The 25,962-nt window shown below is 38.9% G+C and overlaps 1 protein-coding gene across 1 annotated transcript in view; it reads left to right on the forward strand.

Annotated features, from left to right (window-relative positions):
- Window positions 1–23,320, forward strand: part of LOC122811438 (suppressor APC domain-containing protein 2-like) — a 225,395-nt gene extending 202,075 nt beyond the window's left edge. The window contains exons 5-6 of the mRNA XM_044083281.1: window positions 15,884–16,048; window positions 19,948–23,320. Of these exons, the coding sequence (XP_043939216.1) occupies window positions 15,884–16,048; window positions 19,948–20,079 (297 nt within the window). The 3' untranslated portion in view covers window positions 20,080–23,320. The remainder of the gene's footprint in view (window positions 1–15,883; window positions 16,049–19,947) is intronic.
- Window positions 23,321–25,962: the final 2,642 nt, after the last annotated feature.

The following is a 25,962-nucleotide window of genomic DNA, read 5'->3' on the forward strand; positions in this document are numbered from 1 at the left end:
ATAATGGAAAAGTACCAATAAAAGATATCTGACATTAGAGTTTGATTACACTGTTGGTGAATAAACAGTTTTTTGTACATTACCATAGCTTAAGACCTGACTCTTTTCTATGTGGTGTAGCCCTGCTCTACTCAGCCATGTTATAAGCACCTTCACTACACTCCTCACCTACCCCCATATCATTAAATTTATTGACCAAAGCATATCACCTGACCCGTTCCATTGTCATAAACTCTGTTTGCCAAAACATATCACCTGATGCTTCACTACTCATACCAACCAATATAACCAACCAATTAAAACTTAATAAATAACCAATTAATTACAGATCACAAAATAATCTTTTTACCTAGTCTTCTTTTATCAACTGCCCTGCTCAATAGGCACATTACAATATGTTTTGTAGTTTTGTTCTTCCCATTTCCTTTCTATGCTCCTCTATGCAACTATTTCACAACTCCCATCATGCATATGCATCTACTACTTCCCCTAACAGGGATTTAATTTTAACTATCCTAAGCCAATTAACTACTTGTGAATTATGCCCTACCTACACTCAACCCAAGTCTTCTACAAAAACCTACTTACCCCCTGTCCACAGAAACAGCTCCCTAATCTGGCCATCCTTCTTCAGCATAGAGAAAATCCTAGTCGAAAAACATGCATTACTAACCTACAGCAAATACAACCCACAGACTTTAGTGCAAAAAAAGTACCAAAACTATCTCTCCATAACCTGAAAAAGGCCACCACGCTCCCACCCAGTAAACTGATAGAAAGTACAGATGCACACCCCTACCCTGACCCAACACTAGCCCCACCTAAAGAAATCCATCACTCAACCCACCCAACCCCCCTTCAGAAATACTGTCCTCCTCAACAATCCTCTAAAATGCAGCAAACCCCAGTTTCTTCCCCCAATCTAAAAATATATAGTCTCAATGCCCAAAGCATCTGCTGCAAGATATCAGGCCTTCATGTGTGGATTGAGTTCCATCAACCCCACATCTTAGTTATTATTGAAATCTGGTTAAGACCTGAAATTAAAGATAAGAAATAAATCATCCCCGTTACACCATCATTATGAAAGACTGAATAGGTAAACAGGCTGGGGGCATGGCCATCATCTTTAAAGCAACCTACCTCCCAACTATTCCACAATATAGCAGTGAAGAAATACTAATAGACAAACTCCACCAAAACAATCAAAAATCTATATTCTTTGTAGCTGCCTACATCCTTCCTCCCCCAAAAATGCAAGACAACCAAAAAAAATACTTAGCTATTTATCATCTACTTTCAACCAAGAGACCATCCTACTTGGTGACCTTAACATAGACTGGACCTCTAACAAACCTAACTGTACACCTCAAAATATTATCCTCTTTCACTTCACTCAGCTGAGCCAACAATCAACCTGATTATCCAAAAAAACACCCATAGTAGAATGCATACTCTCAACCAATCCTAAAAAAATAAGCTAGCCAGCACCCTGCCAGACTCTCTATACTAATTAATAGAACCATTACAGAAAACTACATTCCAGCTCTTTGGAAAGTTTATTTCATAATCTCGTTACACAAAGATGGCACATCCACTGAACTGTCAAATTATTACCGTATAGCAATTCTTACTCCCTCTCTAAAGTACTTGACAAATGCATACATTAGCAGCTCATAACCCTTCTACTTGATAACCAATTACTTTCTCCTACCCAGCATGACTTTCGAACCCACCACAGCACCAAAACTGTCCTACTAAATGGCCTAGATACCATTAATCAAGTAAAAACTCAGATAATTTAGTCTCCGCTCCTGTCCTGGACTTGTCAAAAGCCTTTGGCATGGTCTCACAACACCCACACCTCCAAAGACTAAATCTTATAGGCCTCACAACTCCCTCACCTAGCTGGTTCACCAGCTACCTAAACAGTCACACCCAGTCTGTAAACTGGAGTGACTCTCAGAACACATTCCTTCCAATCACTACAGGAGTTCCCCCATGGATCCATACTTGGACCACTACTTTTCAATACCTTCATTAATATATGCATAAGTAATGAAAAGAAAAGCAAATAAATACATAAATTTTAATTAAAGACTGAAACTATCCTAAAAATATTTCCACTGAACAGTTCAAGAAAGGGCATTGATCATCCCCTTTTACTCATCCAGAAAGACCCTAAAATAGAATTACTAGCTTCCAGTCTCTAGCACACTTTCCATGGTTTATCCATTGAGTAGTGGCTGCATCTCTGTCTCTCTCTGGGGGAACTAGGATAGTGTTATGTTGTGGTCTGAATAGCAAGAGGTTGTTGACATGAAGGGATTAAATTGAGCTATAAGGTGAGTTCAAGGGTCCATGTGTCTAAGAGTCCATGTGTCTAATCTGAAGTGATGGACCTTCAGTCACTATTGCATATGGAGGTAACACTTCTTTTAATTTCTTTTCATTCCAGCAGAACTGAGCTTAATGGCTTCTCTACTTGTATTCAGTTGACCGATTCATTCCATGGTCATGGGAGCTACTTTTCCTGAGCAAACAAGAGCTCTGTGGCCCATTTGTTACTGCCCAGGAATCCTCCATGAACTCATCCACTTGGGTGATAGTCTGGTGGTAGAGAGAGGGATGTCTTACCCTCTCCCCTGGCAGAGCACCCCCCTCACCTGTGGCAGCTCTTCTGAACTTCCCTGCAGCTGACCCCAAAGGTGTTCCTTGGCTGACAGTGACTTGCACAGGGCAGCGGAGGCTCAACAGACTTGAGCTCAATGGGGTAGACAGTTAATGCTCCCAGTAGGTGTCACCGATATGGAAAGCCAGAGTTGCTTCACTACATCAGGATGGGTGAGCAAGCAGCAGACGCCATTCACCCCCCATCCTCCCCTGCCAGGGTCTACAGGCACCACGCTGCTATTCGAACTTGGGTCTCTGACAATGTCAGGGCTTTATCCCTCTCTGCCACATAGTGGGTGGAGGTAGCACCTCCTCTTGACCACCATGTAAGGAACACTGGAAAACAAGACATGAGCTGGTAGCCTGCTAAACAGGCTGCTGTGCTATGGCCAGAGGTGTGAGAGCAGAACATTGTTTCTTGGATGAATGCTTTGTTTTCATGCTGCTGCTGGGCCTAGCTATCCCAAGAGTCATTATGGTGCCACTGTAGCTGGTAAGCAGATCAAGTTCCTGGGTTTGGTGCATTTTAAGGACAGAATGACTATCCCAGCTATGCCTGTAAAAGTGTAAAGAGTAGATTTTAAAGTCTATTACAGATCCTTTCATGTATTGTTTGTTTTACACTGAAGTTTATTTCCATTACATTGTAGATGTGTATTTTATATATAAAAAGAACTACTATAATGTGTTTATGTTTTAGTTTTCATTTGTTTGCTCATTGTTCTTTATGACCCATATCCACAAATTAATCATAAAAAAGCTTCAGGTAGTAGCAGATTCTATCAGACCATCCTAAATAATTAATGGCCAGTCTATAGGTACAGATCCTGTCTCAATGAGTTAAGGGTCTTGGTTTGAAACACCTGGAAGATTGTTGATATGTACATAGTTTATTCTTAAGGGTTAAATTCTATTAGATGTTAATGTGGTCATTCTGCTAATGGAATGTGAAAGTATGAAGAGCATAGTTAGTTACTAGGCTGTCAGTCTGTGGCCAATAACCAGAGGTTATGTACCTTGCATCTGCAAAACAAAGACCATGACCATTATGCCAAACTGTTCCCCCTTTATGTATAACTACAGTATAAAAGAAACTCTGTAATCATCAGTTTTCAGTTAGCTTACTTGTGTAGCAAGTGAATTTTCTCGAAAGTTAAATATTTCAGCTAATCACTGATGCAATATGTAATGTTACAGGCACGTGCAATAAAAGTTTATTACATATGATGGCAATTCAATAAAGATGTGCTTATTTAATAAAAAGTAAGTGCTTTTGAAGAGCAATCAGTCATTTACATTGTGGCTTTAATGCTTCATCAGTGAATTTTTTAAACTAAGGTTTTTCACTTGTAAAATGTAGTTGAGAGCATGCCTTATAGACTTGTGTTGCTGCAGTTAGAGTGGAAATATAATAGGCTGTTTATTAATTAGGTGGCCAGTTACTGCGGGTTCACTCTTTCATGATGTTACAAAAACTTTGCAGCTCCAAGCATAACTTCAGAAGGCCATTCTTGCCAACAAATGAAAATGCAAAAACAGTTTTTTATTAAAAATATATAATTAGTTACTGTATATAGCAAGGGAGTTATTCCCAGCTCTGGTGACACAGTTTGCATTATAACTCTGAAATTCAGATCTATGGTATTCTGTGTTTCCATGTGAATGGCTGTTACTCCTGTGTGGCCTGTCTGTATCTGCTTACATTGTTCCTTAGTAGTTTCATCTGAAAGGACTTTCCTGGAAGGTTTAGATTCCTTTGGTAACTTGCTTTAATAATACTTTTTCATGGGGCCACTAGACTCTAAATCTCAAAACTGGCTGCTGGCTGTGTTTCATTTGCACAGAAACAAGGCAATTTAATTGGGCTGATTGCCAGGTGACAAGTCACTTATACAATATAATCACAGTTCTTGTACCAGCTTTAAGGCACATTGTTAACAACAGAGGACTATTATAACTTGGAATGAAAAGTCCAAGCCCTTTAAATGGTTTAGCACCTTTATTATGTATTATGAATTGCAACAGCAAAAACAAAGTGTGTAGCTCAATGAGAGAGAAACTTCTCTAGGTACTGCTGTGAGATAGCAGTGATGGGGAGGGCTCAGACCAAGCCCCCCCCCCACCAAACTTATATATACCAACTCTGAAATCACCATACCACAGTTCTCTAGGTACTGCTCTGAGACGGTAGTGATGGGGAGAGCTCAGACCAAGCCCCCCTCACCAAACTTACATATACCAACTCTGAAATCACCATACCACAGTTCTCTAGGTACTGCTCTGAGACGGTAGTGATGGGGAGGGCTCAAACCAAGCCCCCCCCCACCAAACTTATATATACCAACTCTGAAATCACCATACCACAGTTCTCTAGGTACTGCTCTGAGACGGTAGTGATGGGGAGGGCTCAGACCAAGCTCCCCCCACCGAACTTATATATACCAACTCTGAAATCACCATACCACATTTTTCTAGGTACTGCTCTGAGACAGTAGTGATGGGGGGGCTGAGATCAAGCCCCCCCCATGAACTTATATATACCAACTCTGAAATCACCATGCCACAGTTCTCTAGGTACTGCTCTGAGATGGTAGTGATGGGGAGGGCTCAGACCAAGCCCCCCCCCACCAAACTTATATATACCAACTCTGAAATCACCATACCACAGTTTTCTAGGTACTGCTCTGAGACAGTAGTGATGGGGAGGGCTCAGACCAAGCCCCCCCCCCACCGAACTTATATATACCAACTCTGATATCACCATGCCACAGTTCTCTAGGTACTGCTCTGAGATGGTAGTGATGGGGAGGGCTCAGACCAAGCCCCCCCCCACCAAACTTATATGTACCAACTCTGAAATCACCATAACACAGAGGAAAGGGAATATTCTGAGGCATGGCATCTTGGACCTAATATATATATATATATATATATATATATATATATATATATATAAGCCTTTTTTTGGCTATTCAGTCTGTGTATTTATTGACTTGCTGTCGCGGGTCCCGACATTTCACATGGCTAACATTTTGGGTACTGGCTTCCATGAGTGTATCAGGTGCTTGTGCTAGCAAACATATAGGCAGCCTTGCACTGCATTGCTTTGCTCAGTGCTTTTTCAGGTTTGATAACTTCTTCAGATACATAAATTGATTCCTTCTCTTTGAATCTTGATGCTGTTTAATTGCCATACCTCCTCACTGATCACCAATGACCACAAGGCATGACACAGATTCTGTTCAGCTCTTTGTTATGACTGGAGTCATTTTACATTCATTACTGTATTTGTTCATATCTGTATTATGTGTTGGTCCAAAATTTAGCTTCGTTGTATGTTTACCAAAAGTCTGTTTTGAGAACACTTTTTCTGGACTTTTATTTTTGAATCCAGCAGAAGGAAGTCAAAAGTGGATCTCAGACTTTTTTGTATTAGGTCACACACTGTGTTGGCTAGTTGCTCTATTAGTGATCATTAGGTTTATTTGTTCTCCATGTGAGTGGTGGGTTCCAGGCCCATTCATTCACCAGACAGACAGGAGCTGTACAGCCTTTTCATTCCCTGACTGAGGTGAAGACCTAATCAGTTTATCCTCTTCAGAAGCAAGAGATGGGTTTCTGGAACTAGTCTGGCACTACACTCATCATGTGGGCTATCCTACCTCCCTTCCAAAATGGCAACTGCAAGCTCCACCATGCTACCTGTCAAAAGTAGTATACCTACGTCTTAGCTAACTGGTGCTATGCTTGCAGCATGGGCTACCTGGGATCATTGCTGCATGTGCTCGCCTACCTTCTGGTGATTGTCACCATTGCAGTGATCTAAAGTGCTTCCACCTCCCCTCCAAGATGGATGATCCAGCTTCAGCAACTTCCTCCCTTTCTCTCCTTTCATAAACACCCCAGTACCCATGTTGTTAACTGAACAGAAGTTGTCTGGGTTTTAGTCAAGACTTTATCACTGTACCATGCAGATCTCGTTTGCACTATAAGTACTTCTACTGGAAGCAAGTGTTTCATTTGAGGAGTAATTCTGTAGCCAAATAAAACATATGACAAGTCTAAAAGCTTTCATTTTCTTCGTCCATTTCACCAAAGTCTGCATATTTTTCTCTGCCAGACCAACAGATAACATGGTAAAAGTTACATGATGAATCCCATTTCTCTTATGAAAATTTATGGATCACACCCTATACCCTGGTGAAACAAGATCCATTATCAGATCCAAACATTTCTGGAACACCGTGCATACTAAAACTGCAATTTTTCAGTTGCTACTAAGAAGGTGGCTGAATTAGTAGCATATATATATTTCCACTTTGAAAGAGCATCTACCAAAACCAGAAACATTTTTCAAAGAAATAGAACACCATAGTTTACTTGTAGTGCATACTAGACAATGCCTTTTCAGAGCATTCCAGTAGGTGTAAAGGAGAGTTCCATGCCTGAAGTTTAGCACACTTTTTACTTCCCTTTACACATCCTACCCATGACAGACCACTGTACAGGTCATCTGGCTAGGTCTTTTGCTATGGGCATTTCGGGGAAAGCTTTAGATAAGACCTAGTAATACAGAATGACTTTTTGAAGGGTAATGAACATAGACCTCTCCAGTACACTAATTAACTGGGTAAACCCACTGGTCACAAGTGTTTCCTTCAGGGGTGACCTAGGAGCACTGTCTTATTAAGTGATTTGCTTGAATAATAGGCAATTGAAAATTTAGAGAAGCAACAAAGACTACAGGATGAACCTCATTAGCAGCCGATAACCCTTTACACTAAACTGCCACTTGTCAACAGGCTTCTAGACAATTGTGGCATTAGCTTTGGCTTAGTCATTTTAGAGGAGCCTTTCAAGACATATTCCAACACATGTGAATCATTGGCGGTCCAGTGTTTCATTTCCGGTCTGTACATGCACTGGTGAAGTCTTCCTGTTGATTCATATTGGTACCTGATCAGGTTAGAGTACCAGCATTAGTTCAAGAAACACAATTTCTTCTGAAACGTCTGGGTTCAGCATCGTTTGGAACCTGAGTATCAGTTCTTCCTTTTAACATAACCTTTTCTGCTTTAAGTACCATTTCATTGACTAAGCACTTTTCCTAGAGCTTCACATTTAATAGTCGTGTGCTTTATTTTATCATGCCTAAATGCATGTTGGCTAGCCAACTTCACTCTGCTAAGCTTGGGCCAGTACATTTAACTATTACAAAATATATTGTTTCCTTTTTAATCCTTAGAATCAACTTTCACTTCTGCAGCTCCTGCATTTTTCATATGCTCGCCTAAATGAGTTTTCAGTACGAGCTCATGCTGCCTACGGAAATGCTATTTATTTCACTGACTTTCAGTTTGCTTGTAATAGACACGGTGCTTCCAGTATCAGTCAATATTTACAAGCTTGCCTTCTTTTCTCATTTGTAACAGTAAAGTGTTAACTTTTTGTGGATTCAAACCTATGAATTATGAAGTAAGGAAATGTTTGCTCTGGTCAATGTGCTTTTCTCCACAGAAACGTTATTGATAGTATATGTACAGTAAGAGCAGAACTTCATTTCAGCTCTTTCAACACAGGCTCTTTGAAAAGATTGATTTATTTTTTTTGTTTTTTGCAGACTTTTTCTTTGTGCCCAGTTGTATGACAGATGTGGCATTTTTGTTGATTAAACTTGCACTAAGAGGATGCATGGTGTTTCCCAAGGCTCATCTAACATGAATTACCTCAGTTTGCATACCATACTCTTGGGTCCATATAGTGCGGAGTTTTTTTCTTGTATTGATTTAGTTGCAACTGTCAACCATCTAAATTGCACATCACGTACATGTTTTTGCTTCTACTTCTAAAGTAATAATTAAAGCATTTTCAAATACTAGGTTATTTTCTGAGGGTAAAATTCATTGTGTGCATTCACCATTCCTCTTATTCCCTAGCCTGCATCTCACAGTTTCCAGTAATGTCTCTCTTTACACGTAACAAACACATCTGAGAATTGTCTCACTAGGTTTATAATTAGAATTATTTCTAAATGCAAACCAGTTCCACATATGTTTTTTCAGTGTGTTTTTTTTGTTCTTTAGGTGTTAGGAATCTTTAATAAGTTATAGATTATAGTTCTACAAAAGCAGAATAGTGTCTTTTTTCCTCTTTCTTAACTTGTAATCTCATTTGCAACACAAATTCCAGCCTGTAATATTTCTCTCCTGTAATTGGATTTTCCCATGAAGTGCAGTCAGATTACTTATTTTCTCATCCTTAGGTTAATGCAAGTACTGATGTTCTTTAACTCTTGCAGATCTCATCATCAAAATACAGGTGTTAGTACTTGGAATGAATGTCGATGCACATTAAATGATTTAACAGCTTTAGTAAGTATTTATGACATTTATGGATGTATGGTGCAAAGGTAACCACAGCTCCCAACCTTCCATCTCCAAAATGTGGAACATCCCCTCTCGCAATCTGGAACAATTGGGTAAAGTGTGGAAACCTATTAAAAGCTTACTAACAGCTTCAGCTCGGAAGCCATAAAGGTGGATAAAATATGTTAATTTATACTTATGAAAAGCTCTTTTCAATTAATATGATTCAGTGTTATTTAACGTGGACATCAGTTTAAAAAATCCTTAACACTGAAGGTTTGACAGATCCTTTCAATGTGAACTGCAAGGAATAAAGAAGTTTTAACACTCAGAATGAGTGACTTTCCTCATAATGGGATATACATGAGTACTATGAAGGTAACATTAATGGGGGACCTCAGGGCCGAGCTGAGCTTGTTGATAATTGCATGATGTTCTTCATTAGATCTCTGTTCTAGTAGCTGTAACTGTATTGTGTTTATCTTACCAAGGATTAGACGTCTCGACAATAGATGAATCTTTGGACTCCTTCCTCTTACACCATATGTCCACCATTACCATGACAGTACATAGTGATGTAAGGGAGTGGTATAAGGGACAACTCCTTCCTCACACACCATATATCCGGCATTAACATGACACAATATCATGGTATAAGGGGAAGCTCCTTCCACATACACTATAAAACAGTCACCAAGGCCATTGACGAGGGGAAGGTGGTCCACACAGCCTACCTGGACCTCGCAAAAGCCTTCGATAATACACCACTCGGGCATTATAGATAAGCTCACCAGCTTAAATATAAACCCCTATGTCACTAGATGTGTTGCAAACTGGCTCAAGGACAGAACACACATGGTTAGAATTGCTGGAGCCATGTCTGACTCCAAACCAGTTACAAGTGGCGTCCCACAAGGCTCAGTCCTGGGACCTCTCTTGTTCGGTATATATTTCTCAGAGGTACAGGCCAACATGGAAGGACTGTGGCTGACCAAGTTCGCAGATGACTGCAAACTGGGTGCTATAATCAACTCTCTAGCCGACACAAGCATCCTCCAAAAGGGCCTCATAGAAACAGACAACTAGTGCCAGAGCCATGGCCTCAAGCTAAACGCCAAAAAGTGTAAAGTCATCCCCTTTAGCAAAAACAAAGTGCCCACAAATTACCACATAGGTGGTAATCCATTAAGTACAGAAGAAGTAATTAGCGACCTGGGGACCCAAGTTGATAGCAATCTCTCATTTGACAACCACGTGGCCAAAGTGGTTAGAAAAACATTTTATATAGCCCACCGAATCATGAAGGGATTCACATCTAGATCAGGGGAGGTCATCGTGCCTCTTTACTCATCCCTCATCAGGCCCATAATTGAGTACAATGCCCCTTCTGGGATGTACCTTACCAGACACCTGCAGCAACTGGAAAGACCCCAAAAGTACCTCACCAAGAGGATCAAAGGGCTCAAACAGATGCCATATGCTGCCCGGTTAAAGAAACTCCAGCTCTACTCAGTGGCATACCGCCTGCTCAGAGGCGATCTGTGCCTGACGTATAAAGCCATGTCCAACCCGGAATTAATGGACATGCTGCACCTCAGAAAATCAAAATCCCATCGAGCTACGCGCTCGAGAGACATGAACCTCAGCACTGAAATAAATAGGACATGCTGAAGGGACAGATTCATAACCCAGAGGCTCCCTTCACTCTGGAATAAAATCCCAGTCCAGGTTAGACAGAGTCCTTCATTGACTCTCTTCAAGAGGAATCTTGATGAGTGGATGGGAGATCGTAGGTTTACCCCGGGTATCACTTCTGTGTCACTGTTAGACAGAGGCACAGTATACTAACCTCGAAAAAGGACATAGCAAAATTAATCTAAAATGGGTGGCGAAAGCCAAACACACTCTGGCTAGGCTTATAAATGCCCTAGGGCAGATAGCCTAGTATGAACCTATGAACCTATGAACCTATGTCCGCCATTAGCATGACAGTACATAGCGATATAAGCAGGACCTACAGGCACACTAAAAATCAGGACTTTCTTACCGTATGTACTCTTATGCACACATTTTGTCAGCTTAATGACATGGGTTTTGGTAGTCAACCCCAGCTACACTTTTGGACAGATGAAGTATCACCATTGCGGAGCCTTCCTTTTTTGTTGAAAAGTTTATTTAAAAAATGCCTACATTTATCAGGAAAGGTAGATGTTCTGGTGGTATACAGATTCCCTACATGGATGTTCATTCTTCTTATGTTTTTTGTTTATGGGATCAACACTATACACATTCCTGTCAGATTTGTATATCGTTTCATCATAAAATCATAAGAAGCAGGCTAATGTCTCTTAAAATTCTTCTTGAAAATAAGCATCTTAGGGAATTGGCAGTAGAGACGATAATGATGGACTTCCATTTTATCGGTTTAGCCCCTCAGAAGAAGAAAAAGGAAGAAGAAAGTTGTGAAAGAGGTTTCTGAAGAAACTTGGACTTGCCCTTCTTTTCTGTGGTCTATATCTGCTGTATCTACTGACGTACTTTCACAGCCCTTGCTCTATCAGTCCAGCTTGCTCAGTCCTTCTGGAGTGACCCCCTCCATAAGCTTTAAGGCCCAGGATTTAAGCATGTCCTGTCAGACTGTACATCAGGCTGTTGCTGAGATGGGAGACTCTAGTATTATTATCTCAGAGGTTAAGGGAGGTATTCACCAAGTTTTTTTGAGGAAAGAAATCATTGGATCCCTTATAGGGGTCAGCCTTTGGATTCTAGCCATAAAACTTTAATGCCTGAGACCCCTAAAAAGAAGATTCAAAACAGAAAACATTTGTCCCCTCTTTCCACCACTTGTATGGAGATTGGTATAATTTTGCCCAGGAAGTACTTAAGGCAATCCATTCTCTCTCCAATCTTCTCTTCCAGTTTCTACCCCAGTTAAAAGAAATCCTCCTCCTCTTCTTCCTCAAAAGAAGAGGCTCTTTCTGAATTAAATGTTGAGGGTCTGACCTACACCTCACAGTTATCCTATCCTACTCCTTGTGAGTTTTAAACTGAAGACAGACCCTCTTCAAACTCTGCCAATGAGGAAATATACTTTAGAGATACAATTTCTTAAAAACAATAATATTTCAAATGGAAGGGTAAGGAGTAGTCAGAATCCCAGAAGAGATACTACGAGTTATTGAATACGGATTCCCAAAAAGCATCAGTCAACTTCAGTATTTTATGAGTCTTAGAGCTCCTGCTTTAGTTTCCATTTCTCCAGATTTCCAAATCCTTGTCCCTAAGAAACCTGGCAGGTTTTATTAGTTGCTTTATGAAAACCCAGTGGCAGACCCATCTATCATTTCTGTTGGTGGGGATAAATCTTTCAAGGCCTTTTCTTCTTCTAACTATATACCAATTGACAAGATAGACATTCATTTGATATTGTTGGAAAAAAGGTCTGCATATCTTCCACTTTGGCACTTAGATCAATCAATTGCTAGATTCACATGTCCAAGTATCTACTATCTAATGCTGCAAACAGGTAGCAGACCTTAACTTCCTTACTAAACTCTGACACTAAATCTTTCCTGTTGGAAATGGTAAACTCTGACTCTCAGGTCACTAAGCATTCTATTAAGTATGCTTATGATGCAGTGGATGCTGTATCCAGGGGTGCAGTTACAAGTACAATAATGTGTAGAAATACATGGATTTGATTAATGTGTGGGAATACGTGGATTATATTACAGAATTTCATCAATGATGTTAAGGCATTGCTACTGAATGTTCCATTTGCTAGAGATTATTTGTTTGGGAATTCTTCAGCTGATTTATTAAAGAAACTTGAAGAGAGGGAGGGAAAGTTGATGAAAGGAGTCAAACAACTGTTTTTGTCCCCATCCCTAAATATCAAAGGAATTACCCTTATTCCTCCCATCCATTTTTTAAAACATTTTAAATTCTCTCACAAAAGCCTTCCAAACAAAAATACAATAGAAAATGTCAGGAAAATTCAAAAGGGAAAGGAGATGGATCTCAAGGACCCTCCTTTCGAAAGAAATCTCACTGACTACCTATACCTCTCCCCCATCCCCTCTTAACACCAGCCATCCTTTCCAAATCATAGGCAGTGTCTCCCACTGCCTTCATTTCATGTAACAGGCATCTACAGATGCCTGGGTTCTAAATATAATCCAGGTCGGTTGCAGACTGCAATATGTACCCCTTTCATCTTACTTGGGGATCCCTCCTTCTCCTCCAAAAAAAAAAAAACAAATCCATCTGTTTCTTCAAACTCTTTCACAACTGCTATCCCATAACATGGTAGAACCAATGCTGCCATCCCAAAGAGGAAAATGCTTTTATTCAAGAATGCTCCTGGTCCCCAAAAAGGAAGGCACATGGAAACCAATCTTGGACCTTTCAAAGCTAAACACTTCTAGAATTCACAATACTCAGTTTTCAAACTGTTTTACTTCTTCTGTTTCCCAAAACCTTTCTGTTTTCCCTACATCTACAAGATGCCTAGTTTTATATTCTAGTTCACAAAAAGCACAGACATTGCCAGAGATTCTTTGCCTTGGGGTTACACTTTCAGTTACATCTTTGTCTTTTGGTCTTTATACTGCTCCAGCACTTTTCACAAACAACACAGCTGCAGTCATAACCTTTTTCAGACTTCAAGGCATCCATATTTTCCTATATTTGGATGATTGTCTCACTTTGTCTCCCTCTGTCCATGATACTTAGGTCACTATTCATCTTTTCACCAGTATGGGTTTACTTTCAAACTAAATTTGAAATAGTGCTTTTAAACCCCTCTCACGGGTTAATGCTTCTATAAACTGCATGTCTCTCTCCAGATAAAGTGTCATTTCCCAGCTTCACTTCTTGAATTTGGCCTATCAAAACATGTCCACAACAAGGGGATGTTTCTGACCTCTGGGTTATATGACTGCCCATCCTAATAATTCAATTTACCAAATTACACATGAGGAGAATCCATCCAATGGTACCTTAAATCATTCTGGGTCCAGCATCATCTTCTTTTATCCTTTCAAAATTTCAATGCTCAGTTTCATCAAGAAAGAATTCCTGTGGTGATTAGGTCTTGCTAAATCCAGGCCTGCCATTTTCTCCCTTCCTCCTGCTCAGTCAAATCATTTGCTAGGATTTTGCATGGGGTCAGTCCTTCAAGGCATCAATGTTCAGGGCATATAAGAACCTCATTTCAGGAACAGGTAAATACATTTCAGGGAGATTGTGGCTCTAATAAAAGCTATCAAAGATCTAAATCAATTGTGTACCCCTGGATCAATGTGATGTGGTATGTAACAAATAAGGGGGAATAAAGTCCTACCCTTTATGCAGATTAACCATGATTGCATGGGAACTGACAATACAGAACAACCTCACACTGCAGGCCACATACATTCCTTCAGAGCAGAACACAATAACAGACACTTTGAACAGATCCAGGTTAGACCATCTCAAATGGATGCTACACCCAGAGGTCTTCCAGGAGATTGTCCACCTGTAGGGAGCCCCACCAAATAGATATCTTTACCACCTGTCTCAAAAGACAATTAAACCAATTCTGTTCCAGGATACCTTACAAAAAGGCCAAGAAAATAGATCTCATGAATGGGAACATTCCTTTATACCTTGCTCCTTTCATCTGATATCCAAAGTCTTTCTAAAGATCAAGACAGACTTGCTTCACTGAGTGGATTTTCTGACGCATGATAAGGGATCCTTAATTCACTCCAAAATTCAAAATATCCACCTAATATTATGGTTGATAGTTTTTTTTATCCAATTTAGACACATTTATTTAAGGGACATGCAGCAGATATTAAAGGAGGTTAGAAAACTTACTACTAGAAAATCATAATTAGCAAAATGGAAAAGATTTTCTAATTTGTGCCATAAAAGAGAATAAGAGCTATCCCAAGAAGGGGGCTCCTCTGTTCTTCAGTATCTGTGTGAATTGCTCAACTCAAGCCAAACGCACACTTTTGTAAAGGTACACCTTTGGCTATTTCTGGTTGTTTGCCTTTGGATACCCTTTCTTCATTATTTCAAGTTAAACCATTTTTGAAAGGGGTTTTACATATTAGACCGCCTAGTAATCAAGTGCCACCTCCTTGGAATCTTAATTTTGTATTACCAAAGTTAATCAAACCTTCAGCCAATTCTTTGAAATTTCTCACATAAAAGACAGTTTTGCTTATTGCTCTGACTTCTGCTAGATAAGTATCTGAATTACAGGGCCAAATGTTTATGCAATCTTTTCTCATTTTTCCACAAGGACAGGAAGAGTCTTAGTACCACCCCTTCATTTATGCCAAGGGTTGTTTCTGAGTTTAGTTTAAATTCATCATTCCCTTCCCTGTGTTATATCCTGAACCCAGAGACAAAGGAGGAAGAATTCTGAGTACTTTGGATGCCAACAGACAGTTGAGATTTTACCTGGAGAGGGCTAAGGATTTTCAGAAAGCTAACCAAATTTGTTTCCTTTAATTGAAAACAGAAAAGACAGTTAGTATCTGAACAAACCATTTCCAACTGATGGTCTCACGTTACTATGATTAGCAATGGTGAGATGTATGTGTGATGACGAAGTCATGCCTTCAAGGAGATGAGCGTACATCTGTAGAGCGTGTGCATGCATCTGGCTACAGATGTAACTGTTTGGATTATTAAATAGACTTATTAATGAAAATGGTACATTGTGTTGCATTTTGAAACGAGTTTAACAGTTATCTGTTTTGCACTGCAAACAATGATGATGTACATTAAAATGATCCTGCAGTGACAAAACTAGTGAAGGCCATGATATATATTTTTTTATATTTCAGACAACTTCATCTTCACCTTCATACTCCTCCTCCTCCTCCTCCTCTTCCTGCTATTACTCCCCAGTGCACAGAATGCCTTCTGCGCGTACATTGTCATGTAACAGCCCTGATTTCCAACAGCAGGCCTGGAATGTGCTTAAGGAGCAAAACCGTCTACTATCAAAGGTAACAGCAAGCTGCTTGTTCTATAACACTTACATGTCACACTGTCAAACACATCTGGTGAAAATGAGATGGAGCAACTCATGGCTCATTGCAGGTGGGGTACATCACTTTCAGATACACATTTGATAGTGGAGAAGCTTAAACAGCAAATAATGCTTGCATTTAACAGTTATTCTTATATACTGTCAGCATGAACTTTATAGGTTGGTAGAAATCATATCTTTAGCACAATGACCTTATTTTCTTAACCATATATATCTATATATATGTATATCTATATAGATATACGGATATAGATATATATAGAGATACAGATGTTACTTCCTTATTATAGTGGCTCTAGTGATAGCATCTGTGGTTGCCACATCAACCGTCATGGAGAACGTGTTTGTAAGCATTACTTTATACTGTATATTTATATATATTCTTCTGGAAATTTTTATGTCATTCATAAAATAATTTCTTGGTTATGTTGAAAGGCAGTGTCACACAAATATACACTCTTGGTGCCTACTTACAGCCATTGTGAACACCTCTGTGCTGCTGGAGCCACTCCTCCAAGCTTGTATTAGTCTGAGATGATTTTAAAGGTAGTCTGTGAAGCTATATTAAGAACATCCATCCATCCATTTTTGATAAAAAGCTTGAGACAGGTGTCTTTATAAAGTAGGCGTTTCTGATAATCACCCTTAAATTAATAATAACAGTAATACAAATGTTGATAATACCTGGCAGTTAAATGCAGAGGATTCAAATCCTGATACACGAGCTGTTTCCTGAATTCAAGGGTACTCAATTTGATTCCTTCTGTTTCCATGAGTATACGGTGTCAGTATTACTGAGATGTCTCTGAAAAACGACATTTCTGTCTAGTGGCTTTACCCAGGAAACCATTGTATGAAATGAAACAAATAATGCACTCTTTCATTATAAATTTAATGTCATTTAAACACAACCAGAGATGCTATCACTAGGGCCGCTATAATAAGGAAGTACAATATATATATATATATATATATATATATATATATATATATATATATATATATATATAAGATAAAGAGATAGACAGATGCAGTGGTTAGGGATTAACATATTTGCCTCACAAACACAAGGTACATGGTTTGATTCTCACTTTTGGAAGGTTTAAAATGGCCCACAAGGGCAGCTAGCTCAATAGTTGCCTATGAACCTATGTTTCAGACAATATAAAATGTCTCACTAATACAAGAGAAAGGAGCCTCAGTTTGGCCATAGAGTGAGTGCCACTCCTTAACTCACTTCTTCAGGCTTGTGGACGCTGAGAGGTTCTTTTCAAAGGTTTATAGCATACTTTAGTGTTTTTATTTGTTATTCATTTTGATTTTGCTTGTGGCTGGACTTCCATCTTTAATATGAGTTTCTAGGTTTTTGTTATGATACATGAGACAACATATGCTGATGGTAATACACAACCATTACTTTGGTAACTGCTTGCTGTATGAACAATTGTGTGTTTACTTACTTTTTACTTCCTTTTTTCTGCATTGTCTTTTAATGAGATAGATGCAGCGAATAGTCAGTTGAGTAACAACCCTAAAAGTGTGTGTTTGTGAACTGGAATGTTCAGTACGGTATTTTTGCAAACTTATAAATCATACTGCTTAATTATCCTTAATGTATGGGGACAACCCCTAATTTTAATTTCAAGCTTTTGCTGCAAACCTCCTAAAAGTGGAAATGTTTTTAAGTTGTAAATTATTAGTACCTGTATTTATTTGTGTCTAATTTGGGGCCTTTAACCTAATTATACTTGCTTTGTGCCTAATTCTGGGGGTAAAAGGTTGAGAGCCATGTTGCAAAGCAAAACATAGTGTTCTTTTTTCTTTAGGGACATTATGTCACACCCCCATAAGACAGGAGACCCTTTTACCCCCTGTAATTGTAACTCACTCTGAGGTCACTGCATTGTGAGGAAGTGGATGCAGTGGCATCTGAGGAACAGGGGCTGAAGCAATCATTAATGACAAAGAGGTCCTTACATGACTGTTTTTCTGCTATCCAAATGAATCTTTATACATTGCTTACAAGTCATTTTTCTTGGCTGTGTTCAAGCCACAGTAATGATGATGCAAGCAGATTAGATTAGATTAAATTGTAGCAGACCTTACATTTCATAAATTGATGTTATATACAGACTGCAGTGTGTAGATCTTACACTACATAAGCTGATATTATCCATGAGACAGAGCTACAGGCAAGCCTTAACAATGTAGCTTACATTTCTCCCATATGCTTTCAGTGTTTTCAGTACCCTAATGGTGGCGGTTCTGTAAAAGAAGTAAAGCCAAGTCATACACCATTTAAAGATGCCAGTCCGTTACAGACAAAACATGTGCAATGAAGTCTAAATTTCATGACAGTTTCAAGTTCGTCCATAACCTAGGCATAGCTAGTCAGGGCAAGACTTGATGGAAGTAACTTATTTCAGAGACTTGGCAAAAGAATAGAAAGGTCCTGTCCACAGCTGTGAGTCTAGATTAGGGAACGTGACTAAAACTTGACTAAAATAAGGGTAAAAACCACCTGTCCTGCTTCGCTTCATACTGCTTTTTAAGTTTAGATCCCTACCCAAAGAAGACCTTTAGTCCTCCTGGACAGTTTACAAAGTAATGTGAGTAAAGCCTTTTCTCATCTTTGTGTCAAGTGTATTGCATCATAGTTATGCATCTAATCTACCATGATGTTTTTTAAGGGGGTTCTGCCAAAGTGATGTGGAATATTGGGCTTTATAAAGAAAACTGTGTGCGTTGTCAGAAGTAGAAAATATCATCTAGTGCTGTACTCAAGCTGGAGGTAGAAGAACAAATCTACCAGCTGCGCTATAGTTTTGTAATTGTGAATTGTGTCTTCCTATAGCAGTTGTCCAGCATTAAGCATATCATGGACTCCATCCTCAGTCATCATTTACTGACACCTCCCTTACTTACGCTTTGGACCAGTGCTGCAATTAGGGAAATCCTTAGTCATGCTACAACATCATCCTGGCAGCTATAGATTTTTTCATATGCCCTACTTACTGTCTTATCCCAATGCCACCTCTCCCTATGCCTCCCCCACTATCTCCAGTCTCTACAGGGACTGGATTTGCTAATATGACCCAAATGACCTAGGGTGTAATTAGGGCTCAATCCCTTTATCCTACAGAACTGGCTCATGAAGGTGAGAGTAAGGACCAGTTGTAAACCTCATTGTTTCAAACAGCATTCCGCCCCATCCAGACCAACAAACCATTAAGCAAAGCTAATCAACAATGGCTCAGGACAATCCTCTGCACAATCTGAAAAACAGTTATCTATAAAAGATTGTTCATCCTTATAAGGTAACAAATGGGTCTGCTGCGTTTTTTAAATTTCCCTACAACATTCTCTGTTCTGCAAGACAACATGCTAGATCCCATGAAAGTCACTGCTGGTATGATTTCTAGACAGTATTTCGTTACTTTGTAATATACAGCTGATGACCTGAAAATTAATTACCTTTTTTGAACAAAGAATGATCTTATTAGCCACATAGTAATATGTACAATACAGCTCATTTTACCATCCTTATATCTTAACCTGTGCAAAAAAAAAACTGAATTACATGTATTTTATAGTCTGTAAATGCAACAAGCAGTAGTGTGAATCTTTACAATGTTGCTAGACAGGTTAATTTGAGAAATATTTTCAGCTCCCTCACTAATATGAGTGACAGGTCAGGGAATCATGAATATTCACCAAGGTATGAGAGATGACTATCAGGTATCACTTAGTCAGGTAATGGCATGGCTTAGACATATGTCTGTTTTATTAAAAGTATGAATAAACTAATATAGCTGATAACTTTATTAATTGTTCTGTTTTGTCTTACCCTAATAGGAAGTGTCAGACAAAAGTGAGCAAATCACCCAGCTTGAGCAGGAGAGAGATGCATTATACCAACAGCTGAAGGAAGTCCATGTTCAGAGAAAGCTGGCAACCTATAGGCACAAGGAGTCAGCATTCATCTGATAACTTCCCTCATCAGTGACTCTGCCATGTGTGACTACAGTGTAAACCACATAACATGCTAGCCCTCCAGTTTGTTACCAAATTTCTTACATGTTGTTTCAGAACAGTTTCATCGCCAACAGATTCATTGACCAGATACAAATGGTCACCAGCTAACAACAGTGTCTATTATTTAATTGGTGACTTCATTCAGAAGTCATTGTAAAGGGGAATGTTGTTTTTATGCCTGCAAGATACAGACTGGAACTTGCACTACCTCCTTATGTACAAAAACAGCAGGAAACTATTCACATTTTTCATTACTGTTCTCCTTAGATATGTATGTTTTCAAGTCATTGTTAGATCTATAGTTTTAAACTCTAGTATAACCCCCTGCCTGCCCCACTTTCCATATTTCAACTTGTGAGTAATGCAGGGCACTTGCTATGCATGTGACCTTTAATTAAGTTTTACTTCCTGTGATGTCAGCATGTTTGGCTTGTTTAACATTACTGTGCTCTTTAACAACAGTTAACTGGAGAAGGTTTCAGTTTGGAGATTTAAATTAGTTTATGCTGAGCCCATCAATCCCACTTTTCCAATGAAAATCACTATTGGTGTGATTTCTGTTAACACCAGGAGTGATTCAGCATATGTGGTCATTATGCCACGGTTGTGCAACCATGGATTTGATACGTTTAAGGAGTGAGTTGTGAGGATGTGAAGTCCCCAGATGGGCATGCATGAGGCCTTTCCCTGCAAAAAATTGCTTTTCCATGAGGGTTTGACAAGTTGAGGGTTTGACCATTTTTATTGTCATTGAGTTGAACCTTCATCTAGTTGACACTGTTGGAAAACTAAGGAAAGCTATTTGAATGTCACCACTGGTACAGAAGCCTTTTCTCCTTATAACCCATCCCCATCATTCATTGATTGCTGAAGCAAGTCATCCGTTCATTGAACTACTATTTTCAAAAAATAATTAGCTGTTTAGCTCCCCTTGTAACTTCTTCTTCTACATATTATTATTATTTTTAAAGTAGCTTGGTTTATGACTTCCAGTGAATGAGAGGGTGAAAACAGATTATGCATGTCTGGATGGTAGCGCTGTCCTTCGTTTGATGCAATAGTGTAGCAGATTAACGAACTACTTATGAAGGTCAACATTATCCACCAATGAGTGTACAGATTAGATGTTACTCACTTTATCAAGCCATTTCATTTGTTTCTGTTACTATTCTGTGCTGATTCACTCATCTTGGGAAGCCAGAAGCCATATTAAAAATCATCATCCTGGGGCAGGAGGACAGGACACAGATATTGTCAACCATCAAACAACTGCAGTCTTCATGCCTCACTTGGATTTTCTTTATGTGATGCAGCTGATAACACTGTGCCATCTAACATCTTTTTAGGATTGAGAGTAGAGTAATGGCCCCAATCCATGACTCAGGAAGGACCGCTTTCCTCTCAAAACCCAGCATGTAATAGAGTTTAAAGTGATGTGTGTTTGGTACTCAGTGCATCAAAAAGGATAATACTTCTGGTTGTTGGTACTGATTTTTGTATGTTTCATTTTGAAAGAATTGTTAAAGTATTAAAAAAATAAATGTCATAGCCAGTTAAATAATGTTGACAGATTTCTTTGTACCTAAAATGTGAAATGAACAAGGCTTGCTTCTCTGAATGGAATGGACAATAACTTAATCTACATGCCAGCTGTTAATTCTTTCATTTCTGTGTTTTCTAGCTGTACCTTGTGCAAAGTTACTACGGTCATATGACTATATAGAACCTTGAGCAAAGTTACTACGGTCATATGACTATATAGAACCTTGAGCAAAGTTACTACGGTCATATGACTATATAGAACCTTGAGCAAAGTTACTACGGTCATATGACTATATAGAACCTTGAGCAAAGTTACTACGGTCATATGACTATATAGAACCTTGAGCAAAGTTACTACGGTCATATGACTATATAGAACCTTGAGCAAAGTTACTATAGTCATATGACTATATAGAACCTTGAGCAAAGTTACTACAGTCATATGACTATATAGAACCTTGAGCAAAGTTACTACGGTCATATGACTATATAGAAACTTGAGCAAAGTTACTATAGTCATATGACTATATAGAACCTTGAGCAAAGTTACTATGGTCATATGACTATATAGAACCTTGAGCAAAGTTACTACGGTCATATGACTATATAGAACCTTGAGCAAAGTTACTATGGTCATATGACTATATAGAACCTTGAGCAAAGTTACTACAGTCATATGACTATATAGAACCTTGAGCAAAGTTACTACGGTCATATGACTATATAGAACCTTGAGCAAAGTTACTATAGTCATATGACTATATAGAACCTTGAGCAAAGTTACTACGGTCATATGACTATATAGACTACTGATTTATAAAGGCAGGTTTTGAGTAGAACTTTGTCAGTGGAGAACATTGTTTGATAGAAACGAAAAGTCTGCTTAATTGATAGAACTCTTCTTTGTTAAAGATTTTCTTTGATATGTATCTGAGGTGGGGTTATACTGAAAGAATTCTGACTGCAATTAGCTGTAACCCCCTAGGCCTCAGCAACCTGCATGCTGTGTTGTCCCAGGTAAGTCGTATGAAATCACATAAGAATGCCAAACATTACATTGGCTGTTTTCTAAAGTCAATTTGTTAACATTATTTCTTTGAAAAGAAACAATATGTCGCAGTCACGTTTTTTAGTTCATTGGTATTCTCATACATTTCAAAACAAATGTAATATCAATTTTTCTTACTGGGTAAAGAAATGTTAGGCTAGGAAGCAAAAGTCAGCTTGTATTAAGAATCTGAATGCTACATTTTAGATCTATATTTTAATGTCATTTCACTTTAACGACAAATTCAAAACTACATTTTTAACTATTTAAATTTGTATTTTGCTGGACGAGGACTGTATTTTATTTTGTGCTTTTGAATGACAAAAAATGGTTTATTTATTAGTGTGTATGTGTGTGTGTGACGTGTTTGGTATTGACCTCTCTTGTTATCATCACCAAAAAGTGTAAAATTACTGACTGTAAACATATGTGAATAAACTGAACATAAACATATGAGTAATCTCTGACCTGTGGAAAAAAATAAAGAAATCTAATGATGATATGCAAGTGTTTTGTATGTGTTAGTTGTCCTAAATGTATGTATTTTATTAACTAATATATGAAATGGAATGCCAGAAATCTAATAAAATCTTTTCTGTTCTACTTGGGTTGTACTGATCTTGTGTACCCTTTTCATTGTGGTTAGACCTACTGTCAGAGGCATGAGAACAGGTAAGTCTGCCAGTATATGCAGTATTGTCATCCCCTTATTTTCTGCTATTTCCAGAAATGTCTACCACATCAATGCAGGACACCAGCCTCTCATTGCAGCATTGTGAATCAGGGTGTTTACATTTCGCTTACCTTTCTGCCTTTGTCCACACCCCTGACACTTCTTCATCACATAGTATGAACTACTGGAGCCCTTTGTCCTAACTTATATTTGCAGTACAGCATTAGCTGGTTAGTGTGCTCATCCTGGATTATTATGATAGAGGTATATTGCTTTGCTATATAAATTATGTCTGAATGTGCAGTGGGGCCACTGGATCTCAAAAGGAAAATGTTTATTTGCTGTTATTTACTGTTTCCTTTCTGACAGCTATTGTGCAGAGTGGGGTGCCACTGTTGTTAATTTAGCTGGACTTGCTTTGTGCCACATCCTGGAGCACTGAACAGACAACAATGGCAATTTTTTAAAATCTGCTGTAGTCAAGCAATCATGGGAAAGAGCAATGTCTGAGTTGCACTTAAGTTGCTATTCCTCCTTCCTAAGATACAACACTCTCAGATTTAGTATATAAGTACCAGGGGTCTGGGAGTGAAACGGGGCTTGTCCCCCCTGCAAAAACACTTTTACTATTTAACACTGACTTTCACACTTCAGATTTCATATATATGTACTAGGGGTATGGGAGTGCAATGGGGCTTGTCCTCCCTGCAAAAACACATTTAATATGTAACACCAACTTTCACTCTTCACTGTTTTATCTGCAGGATCACATTTAATCTGTTACTGCTTCAGGACTATCATTGTCAGTTCCCAAACTTCCAGCAGGGTACTGCCCATCAGAGTCGATTCATGCCAGGCCACCTTTCTGGATTATCAGCAAACACTGTGGTCCTTTCTGGTGTGTGATGAACATGGAATAAGACTGGGCAGCATTTCAGAAAGAAACATTAGTGTGGACATTCAAAGAAAAAGACAGACAGCTTGCTTCCCAGGGCTACAGTGAACTCTTGCTTACATAATTTTGCCTGTGTTTTTTCTGTTACTGAGTGAACTTGTCAGTTAGTAATAATCAGCTTTATTCACTCTTTTATATATAGTAAAATAATTTGATATAGGTAGATAATAATTAACATTAATCTGCAAGTACTTTTTCCAGCTGACTATTAACTGTTTCTCCTGTACTATCCACTGGTGCTGGGACCGCCATGGCTATCGGAAGGCTGGAAATATGGAGCAGAGCAACTTGGCAGCATAACACGTTCATCTAGTCTACCAGGATAATTTTTGTTATGCCTTACTGGGAGGGGTTTAGTAACATCATGTACATCACTGCATGTTACACCAGTTAGCTCTCACCCACCTCTAGTCTGACAAATTCTACGGCTATTTGCTTTATCCCCAACATCAGGGCAGTGCACTAGAATTAACCCCACCCTCCCTCAGACAATATAGAAGCTGATTTTTGATGCTCCATCCCAATCCTCCCCACCTAGTATTCCTGGATCCTGAATCACTAGTTCAGCTTTGGAAGTCTGACATACAGTCAGAGCTCAAGCCTTCTATGCCACAAAGCCGGAACTGGCATGTTTCTGTTAATAGTTTGTTCAGTAATTGTTATTTGTATTTTCATATACAAAAGAGTAAAATCCCATTCCTCCTCAGGATAGGTAAGCTGGCAAAGTTGTCAGTCTTTTCTTGTCTCCTGCTGAGTCCTAGGGGACTGGGTCCACTAGATGAACCAGGGTACCCCAAGTCACAATCAAGGTTGTATCCATTTGCACCACAGAACAGTGACAGGAAAATACATTTTAACTTTATTAAAATTTGCCTCCTCTTCTGCAATTGTGATGATTATTCTCACAAATCTGGGGAAGCAATTAACAAAAAGGTGCAGGTCATTACAAGAAATCACAAAGCTGGTACCCAACTTCCCCTCCAACATTAAGACTGGTCACAAATGTGCATTATCTGACCTAGTGAGCCAGAAAGTACATTTTCTTTTGTCTAGTGTTGTGTAAACTATTTCTCCAAGGCTTTCTCCAATAAGTAGTATAACATTATAATCTGCTTTTAATGTGACTATCCCCCCAAACGTATACTGATTCTTTCAAGTGTAGAAATATGGGCCTAGGGGCATTAGCATGCTGGTTTGCTGATCAGGATTTATTCCTGCATGCTGTTACACCCTTAGTGGTTCTCTGCATTTGGGTCTTTACAATGTTCTGGCATGCACAGCATTCTGATACCCGACTGTTGAGGTTGTTCACTTTCCCTTAGGAGTTGAACTATGTAAACTATCATAAGTACACCAACAGTCTACCTAAAGGATTGTAATATATAAACTAATTGTATCAAGTTATATCTTGGTATTTCTTGTTTGTAAAGATTACTGTGTAAATGTACAACAACTGTCTGTATGTCAGTAGGACCACCTTGTAACTTATTGCAAGCTACACTCCCAGATGTAAATTTAACTATCTCTGTACTTTTCTTTTTGTCAATGTTTTAATTTGTGGAGCTTTTCTCCCCTGGCCTCCTCTGGAAATGGGTTCCTGACCCAGTCAGACTTTTC

This window comes from Protopterus annectens, chromosome 9.part0 (assembly GCF_019279795.1).
Source record: "Protopterus annectens isolate FY-2018-M chromosome 9.part0, PAN1.0, whole genome shotgun sequence".
Classification (NCBI taxonomy): Eukaryota; Metazoa; Chordata; order Ceratodontiformes; family Protopteridae; genus Protopterus; species Protopterus annectens.